This window comes from Xylocopa sonorina, chromosome 17, assembly GCF_050948175.1.
Source record: "Xylocopa sonorina isolate GNS202 chromosome 17, iyXylSono1_principal, whole genome shotgun sequence".
In the NCBI taxonomy this organism is placed as follows: domain Eukaryota; kingdom Metazoa; phylum Arthropoda; class Insecta; order Hymenoptera; family Apidae; genus Xylocopa; species Xylocopa sonorina.
Window position 1 is genome coordinate 2,427,372 of NC_135209.1, and position 11,957 is coordinate 2,439,328.

The window sequence follows — 11,957 nt, forward strand, 5'->3', positions numbered from 1 at the left end:
CTTGGAGGCAGATACAAGCAATTTTCTTTATTTGTAGAAGTCAATTGCTCACGCTCCAAGACACATTATGATAGACTGATTCACAGCGACTACTACCATGAAACGATTCGATGGCGACCAGGAATTTTCCAACTAACTCTGTACCGAGAAATCTTCAAATTGTATTTAAACGTAATCTCCACTTCGTAGTAACCACTATCAAGATACTACTCTTCGCTACGTCTTATAAAAGTGTATACATGCAGTGAATTTATTTTTTTCCTCACCATTTCGTTACGTGATATTTTAGACTTTGTATAACATAACTAAAAATCATAGAGCTTGACAAACAAGTCAATATAAAATACATAAGCAAAGAGCATATCTGACTAGAGACGAGTTGAACGTATCACAGCACTACTGTGCCAATATTAAACATTTAATTTAAGAATAATCAACATCCAATTCATCTCAAGTTCGTCCGCCTATTGACTCACAATGAACGTCTTCGCCGTGCTACTGGCAAAGATCATCGAATCGATCAACGACTGGGCGTTTGAAATAAGTGCACATCGATCGATTCGCTGATCCTTACCAACGGCGGCGACGATGAACCGTTGATCATAGAGCTAATAGGTGGACGAACTTGAGATGAATTGGATGTTGATTATTCTTAAATTAGAGCTTCAAATATCCTGTGCGTGTAGCACGATGGATGTGCACGCGTATTAGCGTCTGTAGTGCGACCAAATCGAATGGGTGAAAGAACTGCAACGATCGTGTCGCAATATGCGCCATGCGCCTCGTAGACGATGATATAACGTTGTGTCGCCGCTTATCATCTACCCGTGCAGGAAAACACATGCACCGCACATATCGTGTTTTTGCTCTCACGTACGTGTTCTCGTATGATCAGTGCGAACTATTCGTTACGCATGTACTCTGCATCATGGTCGGTCAACCTAGCTTAACCTTCTATTACGTATGACACGTACACATGCGTGCGCGTACCGTCGCACACGCTGCCGGCACGTATTTTGTGGTCGTGTAGACATCGTGCAGATGTGCTTAGTGATATAACAAGGTTTCGCGTAAGTTTATATACATACGCAAACATCCAACACTGTTGCGAATACGAGTATCTATATACAAATATATATATATATGTACATATATTGCTATGTGTACGGAAGGTTATCTTACCATTGGTGGTATTACTGTATGTCAACATATTATCGAGAAATTTGCATTATTTTATCCAACCCCCGCCGTCAGATGATTAATGAAATGTGTATGTATTGTTCTGCGCGCGCGTGTCGCTGAGTAATTTATATGGAATCTATTTTATTGTTAATCGCGCGATGATGCCAGAGAGTGCGAGACGGACAATTGTACAAATGACAATGTGTGTAAATTACATCGTGGCTACCAACTAACTGGATCACTGTAATAAATTCCATTTTAACAATTACAGTTGTACACAAAGGAACGTTTAACCGCGAGTCGACAATATGCGTGTTGAATGCTAAGTTTGTTTTTCTGCCTGCTTTTTGTCAGACGAAATATTCGAAATGTTATAAACGTGTAAATTTATCGATTAATTGTACGATAAGTCACTCGAACCACTGTCTGTAATACAACGCGACTACAATTTCGTTTTTGGTCGTTTAAATTAGAAATCAACCGCGTTTCAACTATCGCGAGACAAGGGAAAATCAATTAATCGATAACTTAAAATCGATTTAGCTGATGCAATAAATGACTACAGTATAGGTAACTTGGTATATACTATACTTTCAATATGTTCAAAATATTATTTTTCGACCGATTCGTAAATCGTTGACAAACATAGCTAATATCCTTTATCCAATAGTAAATAGGAAAATACTTAACGATATCTGCATATTCGTGGTATCTTGAGACTAACTTTGTGTTCTCGCAGAAAATGCATGCTCGTGAAAAATGAGATGTCGTAGTGTCGGGTAGTGGGGCCGCATCGTGTTAAACCCGCGAACGCACAAACGAAAATGCTGAAAAGTACGAACAGAGCGAAGGTTAATGCTTGAGAACATCGTTGTGCTATACAATGTTTATCACACACAGCGTCGTAGCTTTGTTTATTGTCGAACGTTTCACATTTAACAAGAGATACAACACGAACGAGATAGAGGCACGTCGAGATTCCCTTCGAATTACACCAAGTCGCATTATCTCGCCATTGATAATTAACGAATCGATGAATTTACGTGTCCCACTTACGAATCAATTGCAGACGCTTGTTCGCGAAGTAAAGTGGAAACTTACAAACTTCTCGCTGCTCAGATATCCTACAAAGCACGATTACATTACATAGAATTACATTTTCTTCGTCGAGTTATCCGCCATCGCTCGCATCGACGTTCGATCTCGCTCGATGATTGTATCATTCGCGAAGCGTGTTACAAATTGTTCACTTACCAAATGCTAAACGTGGTTTACCCTCGAGATATTGCACGTGCGACGATACTTTGATCCAACAAGGGGGACACTTACGCGGAGAACCACTCACCTTCGATTTATTGGCGGACGATCATCGCGACTTCTGCACTTTCCAACCGATATCGTGCACGCGTTTATTCGAATAAAAGAGGCAATTGCGGGCAATCGAAGTTGGGAACGCGCGCAAGCACTACGAGAACAGAGAGCGGACACTAAACGTAGACTCGCAGATTGCCGCTTGGCCGGCAGAGCGGCAGAATTTCCGAATGCTTTAAAAAAGTATACACCTTAAGATGGCGGCACTTTCTGACTGACGCTGTGCGAGTATGAACAGGACCGCGAAAGGCATTCTGGGACTGTCGTCCTCTCATTGGCTGAAACGCGCGCTAAGAGATATTTGAATTCAGTCGAATCGCGTCGCGTCGATCCGCGGTTTCTCGTCGCGATTATTCGCGTCGCGTTGTTTATTTAATCGTAATATCGCGTTCAAAAAGGACAAAAAGTGTTCCATTTCGTAAATAAAGAAGACACAGCGTCGTAGAAGCAATGGTAAAATATTCTCTTTCCATATAAACTTTAAAATATAGTATTAAACCAAATACCAAAGATATCGCCATTATGAGCAAAATAAGACTTTTTTTTTAATAATTGCGGCGTAAATTATTAGTATGTATTAATGATAAGTTCGTAGAATCGTTAGTGTAGTATAAAATAAGACAAGTGAATTTATTCAGTTTCCTTTGTTTTAGATAAACTGATGCGACCAATGTTACGAGGGTTTGCGAAAATGGCGGTTGCAGAGCGGCAGAATTTCGGAATGCTTTAAAAAAGTATGCACCTTAAGATGGCGGCACTTTCTGACTGACGCTGTGCGAGTATGAACAGGACCGCGAAAGGCATTCTGGGACTGCCGTCCTCTCATTGGCTGAAACGCGCGCTAAGAGATATTTGAATTCAGTCGAATCGCGTCGCGTCGATCCGCGGTTTCTCGTCGCGATTATCCGCGTCGCGTTGTTTATTTAATCGTAATATCGCGTTCAAAAAGGACAAAAAGTGTTCCATTTCGTAAATAAAGAAGACACAGCGTCGTAGAAGCAATGGTAAAATATTCTCTTTCCATATAACTTTAAAATATAGTATTAATCATTGTAATGCTTCCTGGTACCAAAGATATCGCCATTATGAGCAAAATAGACTTTTTTTTTAATAATTGCGGCGTAAATTATTAGTGTGTATTAATCACAAGTTCGTAGAATCGTTAGTGTAGTATAAAATAAGACATAGTGAATTTATTCAGTTTCCTTTGTTCTAGATTAACTGATGCAACCAATGTTACGAGGGTGGACGAAAATGGCGGTTGCAGAACGGCATTCTTACTATCTTCGTAATGGCGCTGGTATGTAATTTTGTATTATTGGCGCACATTTTTTAAACATAAAGTTGAATTAATTTCTTTTTGGACGCGTATATTATTATTGGCGCACGTTCTTCGAACATAAAGTTGAATTAATTTCTTTTCGAACACGTATAACTATTAAATTATTTTGTATTTCATATTATGCATAGTATAATATAAAATAATACATAATATCATATATTATTTTATATTACGTAATTATATGTATGAAACGCACGATCTTTGCAATTGTCAACATGCCAGAGATTCGTCGTTCAGTAAAACAGAAGTAAATTACAGATTTTATTCAATTCCCTTAAGATTAACAAGTTTTACCCCTGTACATTAAAAATTACATGTTCATAAAACTTACAATGCGTAATTGTTTTACGCTTGTAATACTGGTCTTTCGTGTTTTCCTTCCAAGCAATTGTTAACAGAAGAATATCCAGTACCACCCTAAAAATAAGTAATTATACGTTAACATGTTTTGTATCTTGTACGCAATCGTATTTTACTTTTATTCGTAACAATTACCCTTTGTAGAGGTATGATATCTGCCTTGGTCAGTTTTGTACCATCCAAAGGATTAATCCAATCTTTCTTTATAATTTTCTCAAAGCATTCCATTGTAATCACATCACCGCTGAAAAAAAACGATAAAACATTTGTTTGTATTCAATACACAACGACTGATAGAATAGAAAGTATCATAAGCTAATGATATGCATACGTTGTTCTTATAACTGCACACGGTACACTGTTACTTAAAATATCATGCGTAATTGGGCACATGTATCTTGCTTGTTTAACAATAAGAGACTTCTTATCATCTGGATCTCGTACTTCGGTAAATTTTACAGGAATAAGATCTTTTATCTTTAATGGTTTCCCACTAATCGGACAGTAAATTGTTTTATCTGGTTTTTGTAATATCGTTTCCTTCGCCTCCGGTGTTTTAGAAGGGATCCAAAAGCTTGGTAACATTTTGTCTTTGCCATTACTCATATTAGAAACAGAAGACGTCGATTCATCGCCTGTAGTTTGACTTCTGCAAACAATGTTCCTCTCTCCTTTTAAGAACTTCTGCAATTTCTGCAATTCTTCGTTGGCAGTCTTTTCGTTAGATTGTTCCTTAAAAAATATATAAGAGTCAGTTATATAAAATACACAGTTTTTCATCTTTCATCTATGCTTACCTCTTCTTGCCTTTTTTGCTTCTCGTACTCCTTCAACTTTCTTGCGTATTCCCTTTTCTTCGTTAAAACATATTCCAATATAGCTTCCTTATCGAATAAACAACCATCTTTCCTGCAGATATAAAAGTTTGCATTGGTAATTATAAGAGTAGTAAATAAAAATCAGAAAATAATGTACGAACGTTACAACAGGATTTCTGCATGGTTGTAAAGTCAGACAGCAACAGTCGAAATCTTTAACAGAATCTTTCCCAACTCTTTGCGTATTTGTACCATAACCAGAGGCTGCTGCATCTTTCTTCTTCTCGTGATACGTATAAACGGCACCAGCCGTACAATTTCTTGCATGTCGCGTCATACTTTGTTTACCAATTTTACCTTGTCCTAACCCATACGCATTTCGTTGCTACTCTTGTGACATCTGTGCGATAATACGACTACTATGCCATCGGTTCGAACACGTGCCAGACGAGCATAAAAGTTCTGAATTTTTCTTCTGAAGATTTTAGACACAAATTATTCAAAGGCATTCTGAGGTATTATAATTTTATTTTCGTTTCTCATATTTTGCGAAACATAATACAAATGCATGTAAATTCTTTCATTCTTCCTTATTGTATAAATGGAAGTTTGTTTATACAAGAGAGAATGGAACAATTTTGTATTGCAACCATACATAATTTACTTAAATGTAGTCGTATAACGTTTATTCGTAAATGGTATAATTTTATTTATGTACATACATTGTATTTGTCTTTTCGAACAAGATATTTACAATGTTAATATTATTAAGTCATAGTAAAAAGATAAATCATCTTTTCTTGGTATCACGGTCACTGTCTGAGGAATCATCTTTTTTATGTTTCTTGTGCTTCTTGTGTTTAGATTTCTTCTTTTTCTTCTTATGTTTATGCTTCTTGTCTCCTTCGCTGGAGGCTTCTGATTCTGACTCACTATCGCTTGTTTCCGATTTTCTGCGCTTCTTAGACTTCTTCTTACTCTTCTTCTCTTTGTGCTTCTTCTTGGCCTCTTGGAGTTTCTTCTTTAATTCCTTCTCGCGCAGTTCAGTCAATGGAGTAATATAATTCTCATCGCTATCAGAACTTGTGCTACTAACATCTAAAACAATCTCCTTGTTCGGATCCACTTTGATGAAGTTTCTGCATTGATATGTAAGGTGTCCAGCGTATCCACATTTCTTGCATGCCGGACGTACGTGTTCTTTATTCTGCGGTATTAATCTAGAAAGAAATTCTGGGTCCATTCCTATAAAAATAAATATAAATATATATATATACACACATATCGATCTATATGCACGACTCTCTTATAAAAAATGAAGTAAATATTGTAAATAATCTAGAGAGACAGAGAAAGAATATTAGTATACATAGATATTGTATATTAACTTATAAAGTTATTAATCTAGTGCTTAGAAAATATTTAACACTAACCTCTGGTGCAATACAAACCTTGCATGTAAAATATTTATCTACAGTGAAGTTTCTCAGTCTGTTCAGTTGCTTCTTTAATTACTTGCTGTGTTTATAATTTGATGTTGTTACATGGTAATACAGAAAGTTGATTACAGACAACTATTAAAACTACAAGCAAACTTTCTAGGTAGCGTTGTAGTCGCGTATTCACGCCATCTATGTGTTACCTTATTTAATTAAAGATTGGCGGAATATTTAATCAAAAAATAAAAAAGAAACATCATGCTCAAACACCATATCCTTAGCAATAATAAATCGTATATTCTTAACGATGATAATCATCGCTCACTTTATAATAAAAGTAGATTGTAAATGATGTAAATAAGAGGCACTAAGTGTACTTTTTAGAAAGAATTTATAAATTGCAGCTTATCAGATTTTAAGCGGTATTTACACAATTAATATAAATATTCTCTACAGCTCTATCTCTACCAGTTCTATTGCTAACACTAACAACTACGTAACGTTAGAGACTAGATGAAAATAAATAAATTACAAACAATTTTGTGATCTACAACCGCGCGTGTCGCATAGGTGTGTCCGAGCTGTGTAAAAAGAAATCCTTTTATTACAACATTATAAAATCTACATTTACATAATCCACGATGAACAATACGTTCATAAAATGAAGGGACGATTTTTCATTTTCTCTTTTCCATTTTTAATCAAGATTCGAGGCGCGTGTGTATAACGTCTGGGTAGACGCTGGCAAAAGATACATCAATGCGAAATACATCCAGTACAAAATAAACAATGTTTATGTTACATTAACGTTACTATATTGGCTAAGAAAGAGGGTCTCGTATTATTTTTGATTACAATACACGTTATACAAGGCTTGTGACATTCATCTACTCAGCTAAACTAACACAATATACATCGATCCTAGCTACGCTATATATCTCGATCTCGATCTACCATAAGTCTCTTAATCGATGGTTAAATAATTTAGTATGCTTCGCCATGCTGACGATATAATGGACACTTATTCAGACACAACATCGACTTTGTTTTTCATTTTTTTTTTTTTGTTTTCTCTTTTTGCTTTTGATTCGTTTGGTTACTTATCGCTTATTTCACAGTGGAATATCAACGTTTTATGCGAGCATCGCGATCGAAGCGTAATCGAAGATCCTGCGTGTGGTACAACAATTTGTATTTAACGCTTCGATCGACGCTTACACGAAGGAGACGAGAAACTTTATTGTGAGTTTATGGTCCTCAGAGTTTCAAGTGTAATATGTGTAGTGGTTCTTGACAATCTCGTTCGAAAGGTCATTAATCTACCCAGACAGTCATTGGATGAGTCTTTAGAGAGAGAATTTGCTATTTAAGGAGAACTTTTTAACCCTCGAAACGAAGTAACGTACTGTTGAGAGGAAGTCTCTCCTTTTTTAAGCTTCGTATGATTACTGTTGCCAATTGCTGACAATGCGAACCTATCAGATCGCAATGTAACTCTACAGAATGGAATTGTGACAAATTTTCATCGTATTAAATCGTAGCAGTCTTGGTTTGTCGCATTGACTGACTACCTGAGTATCACGAAACAATGAAATAGTATCGTAAATCGTTCCTCGAGATCTGTCAAGTGCTTATTTCTATATAATTAGAGATATTACAAGTTACACACGTACGAACGCAATATGCATGTGTGGATGCAAACAATTCCGTATGTTCGCGACGTAAATGCTTGTTGCAAAAGCACCGCGGCATTAAAACGGCGGTGGTCAATTAAAAATGTGAATCATGGAAATTTATGATGTGCAACGCTGATATGCCTGGGTACCTTAATTAAGAATTTGTTCTCGATCCTTTTTTCTTAAACAACTTCCCGTGGCGTTATTCGAGAAGCTATTTTTACAACCTGCCTTCCCAATGAAATAAATAACGATGTACCTCGACATTTCCCAGTTCGTAAGAACGAACTTGTTCGAATTAATTAAAGTGCTGTTGCAACGTTTTCGATGCACACACGAGTCGACTGATACTCGTGTGCTTTAATGCTAGATCCTGCTAAATGCGAAATACAGGAAACGACCAAATTAGTCTCTTGTATTGAGTAAGGAACGAAACGTATTGCGTTCTGGATACTAAACTAATGATCTATTCATGCATCGATCTACTTGTGTGTTAACAATTGCAAAGGAATCGCGTTTTACGAAAACTAAAGCAGTAATGGAGAAGCACGAGAATCGTTCAGTTTCAATGAACGAACTTGGCTTAGAAAATTAGTAGTAATTGAAAAACGATGAGGACTTTACTTTGGTTATTTAAAACATACTGCTTCTTATTTCGTAAACTGCACTATGGCTACTTTCGTCTATCGCTAAGCTACTCAGAAAACAACGGACGCAGTTAACAATTTCCATATCCAGCGATATATACCACGTAGCACCATACAATCACGTGTGGTTCATGGGAGAAGATAACTCCTGCTCGATAAAAAATTATTCGCGTTTATTTGTACTAATGTTCATGTGTGTAATTTCGAAAGAATTTTTCTAACAATTCCAATGTTTCGCTAAACGATACGTTGCTCGAGTAGTTCTTATTACTTTTCTTTATTTTTTTTTTTTTTTTATTGACAATGTATCAAAGTACTCAACGAAACGACTTGGTAGCAAAAGAGAAGCAAACAAGCAACAAACGTGAAGCTGAAAAATCTGGTATTCGAACGCAGCGAATTCGAGAATACCTTCTCTCTCTCTCTCTCTCTCGCGATGAGAAATCATCGATCACGCTGCGAATACGCGCGTATCGTGTGACATTCGTATAAATTATGATGCGTCCTCGATGGTATACAGTTATTACAAAATAAGGAATCTTCTCGAAAAGTACAACTCTGGACGGACACTGCATAAATTGTGGGTGCGTTTCAGACAAGAAAATGCAATTATACTTGAACATAGAATTCAGGAGATATGCTTATAATCTCTTTTTCTTTTTTTGTTTCTTTTTTCTTTTTCTTTTTTTGCGACAAGCGATACGAATACGCATGCAGTGCCTGTCGATTATTCTCGCACACGTGTGCCTTAACGTGTTAATATTAAATATTAACGACCGCAATTATCTTAGATGATCGCACTGTCGCGTATTAAGTCGAAGACCACAAAGTATGCACGTTATAGACGCGGTTAACATAGTTCCTTAACTTTCATATTTCACGATCGACGACGTTTAGTAGAGGTATATTAAATGCAGATAATAAGTACAACGCAATTAAACAACGTATTACGTCACTATATATAGCAATATATCTGTTAATACCAATTAAAGTAGGAATGGTGAATTTTTAATGAATATAATAAGACTGGTAACAGTTGAAACATATATATATAAGTTAGTAATAAATTAATATACTTCTTCTGAACAAAAAATATAACCATCTTTGGTATCCAAGACTAGAACGAAGTTAAATTATTGATCCAGTTAGAGTTCACTACTTTTAAGTACAAAACGAATAGTTTATAAATTGTATTTTTTGTGCTGCTTAGGTGAAATATATAATCTCTCATTTTAGGCGAGATATATTCTATATATACGCACATATATGAATTCGTTAAAGGGTTATACAGCTACAAGTTATTTTCTCGATAGAACATAAGTTTCACGACCGCCACGCGTTTTTAATAGAAACAAACAGTCACGTATCTGTCCAATTTTACAGCTATCAATCTGTTTCTTCAATCGAATTGGAAAACATCAATTTGCTCGTGCAATGAAATCAGTATTTTGGTTCCTGTATAGTAACTTAATATTCATATTAATTCTATATCGTCAGACAATTATCCTGGTTCCTTTTAATTAGAATTTTCATTATCAACGAAGTTGCCTCGGTTCTGAATAAAGCAGACTGGTAAAATTGGACAGTACACGGATTAAAGTCGACTTGGCGAGAGTTGGCGCATAGATTTAACCTTTCCACTAGCTCCATCTGGTATTCATCATTCTACCCTTATCGAACCTGTTTCTCTTCTGGCTTAATTGTTCAGCAGTAATATTTAGCAGAGAATATATCCATAGTTTGATGATCAAATACCGATAATTCATACTGATAGTCAAATATCCAGTTTGCGTATGTAGATTACACAACACGAGAGCTGAAACTCACCCTGTGTTAAAGTATAACCCCATATCGAATGTACACATTTTTCTTTTATGTATTAGGCGATATATAGTCGATTTAGATATTTTTATTAGCTGCAAGTGTCATTCTTAATTGTCGTACTCTGTTCAGTGAAAAAACTAGTTAAGTTAAGGGTGTTTTCAGCAACTTCTCATCTCAATTGAGTAACTTCTGCCAGCCAGACTCTATACACGATATATAGTCGATTTAGATATTTTTATTAGCCCAAAGTGTCATTCTTAATTGTCGTACTCTGTCCATTAAAAAAACTAGTTAAGTTAAGGGTGTTTTCAGCAACTTCTCATCTCAATTGAGTAACTTCTGCCAGCCAGACTCTATACACGATATATAGTCGATTTAGATATTTTTATTAGCCCAAAGTGTCACTCTTAATTGTCGTACTCTGTCCACTGAAGAAACTAGTTAAGTTAAGGGTGTTTTCAGCAACTTTTCATCCCAATCGCGCAACTATAAGTATAATCCCATATCGAATGTACACATTTTTCTTTTATGTATTAGGCGATATATAGTCGATTTAGATATTTTTATTAGCTGCAGGTGTCATTCTTAATTGTCGTACTCTGTCCACTGAAGAAACTGGTTAAGTTAAGGGTGTTTTCAGCAACCTCTCATCCCAATCGCGCAACTTTCGCCAGCCAGACTCCAGCGTCGCTATATACGACGCGTTCGTCGCAACGGTCGTGGAATAAAAAAAGTGTACCATAAAAAAGTAGCCGGGAAAAGTAGTTACAACAAACTTTTTCCTGGTCCCATATCTCAAGCATTATCATTATCGGCATTCCTTAGTCCCCGCTCGGTTATTCGGCATCCAATTTAGACGGCGAAGCCAACCTTTGTACTCGTACTCGAACGAACCGATCTCACGGAACTTTCAGCGAAGTTCTCGTCGCGCTGGTCGTCTTTAACGTCAGCTTTCAATTTTGCACGACACCCTATGGAAGGTCTATCGCGATCTCTCGTGGGATTGGCGATCGAAGAATCTCACTTGAAAACGTTTAGGAATGTAAACGTACACCTGTTGTTAAACGCCACAGAAAATTGCGTCTGGTTGTGCATAAAAGATTAATTTGGTCCTCGAAGTGGTAATTTTATGAAGAGTATATGTGAATTGGTGTTGCATTTTATCTTCAATTTGTATCTGAATAATTGAAATATGTGTAGAGAATATTTTTATAAATTATAATATTGTATATGATTGGATAGTGTTAGAGGAAACGATGGATAGGGGAGAAATAGTGTCCAATTAGGATCGTGCAAAG

General features: G+C 36.3%; 3 protein-coding genes across 5 annotated transcripts in view; all 3 read right to left on the minus strand.

Moving 5' to 3' along the window:
* The window catches only part of Cyc (basic helix-loop-helix ARNT-like protein cyc), a 52,818-nt gene extending 50,136 nt beyond the window's left edge, over positions 1-2,682 (minus strand). For both annotated transcript variants that reach the window (XM_076907658.1, XM_076907657.1), the window contains exon 1: positions 2,528-2,682. The gene's annotated coding sequence lies outside the window, so the exon portion shown is untranslated. The remainder of the gene's footprint in view (positions 1-2,527) is intronic.
* Positions 2,683-4,143: 1,461 nt separating this feature from the next.
* Positions 4,144-5,457, minus strand: LOC143431143 (nitric oxide synthase-interacting protein homolog). Its single transcript, XM_076907680.1, has 5 exons — positions 5,235-5,457; positions 5,053-5,164; positions 4,587-4,987; positions 4,391-4,499; positions 4,144-4,312 (listed from the first exon to the last, which is right to left on the minus strand). The coding sequence occupies exons 1-5, from the start codon at positions 5,408-5,410 to the stop codon at positions 4,241-4,243; spliced, it is 870 nt and encodes a 289-aa protein (XP_076763795.1). The 5' UTR covers positions 5,411-5,457; the 3' UTR covers positions 4,144-4,240.
* A 336-nt stretch (positions 5,458-5,793) lies between these two features.
* LOC143431195 (uncharacterized) lies at positions 5,794-6,674 on the minus strand. Of its 2 annotated transcripts, none has more exons than XM_076907753.1 (2): positions 6,507-6,667; positions 5,794-6,318 (listed from the first exon to the last, which is right to left on the minus strand). In XM_076907753.1, the coding sequence occupies exons 1-2, from the start codon at positions 6,529-6,531 to the stop codon at positions 5,864-5,866; spliced, it is 480 nt and encodes a 159-aa protein (XP_076763868.1). In that variant the 5' UTR covers positions 6,532-6,667; the 3' UTR covers positions 5,794-5,863. The 2 variants fall into 2 exon arrangements, with proteins under 2 accessions (XP_076763868.1, XP_076763869.1); XM_076907754.1 differs by having other exon boundaries at positions 5,795-6,318; positions 6,525-6,674.
* Between the last annotated feature and the right edge of the window lie 5,283 nt (positions 6,675-11,957).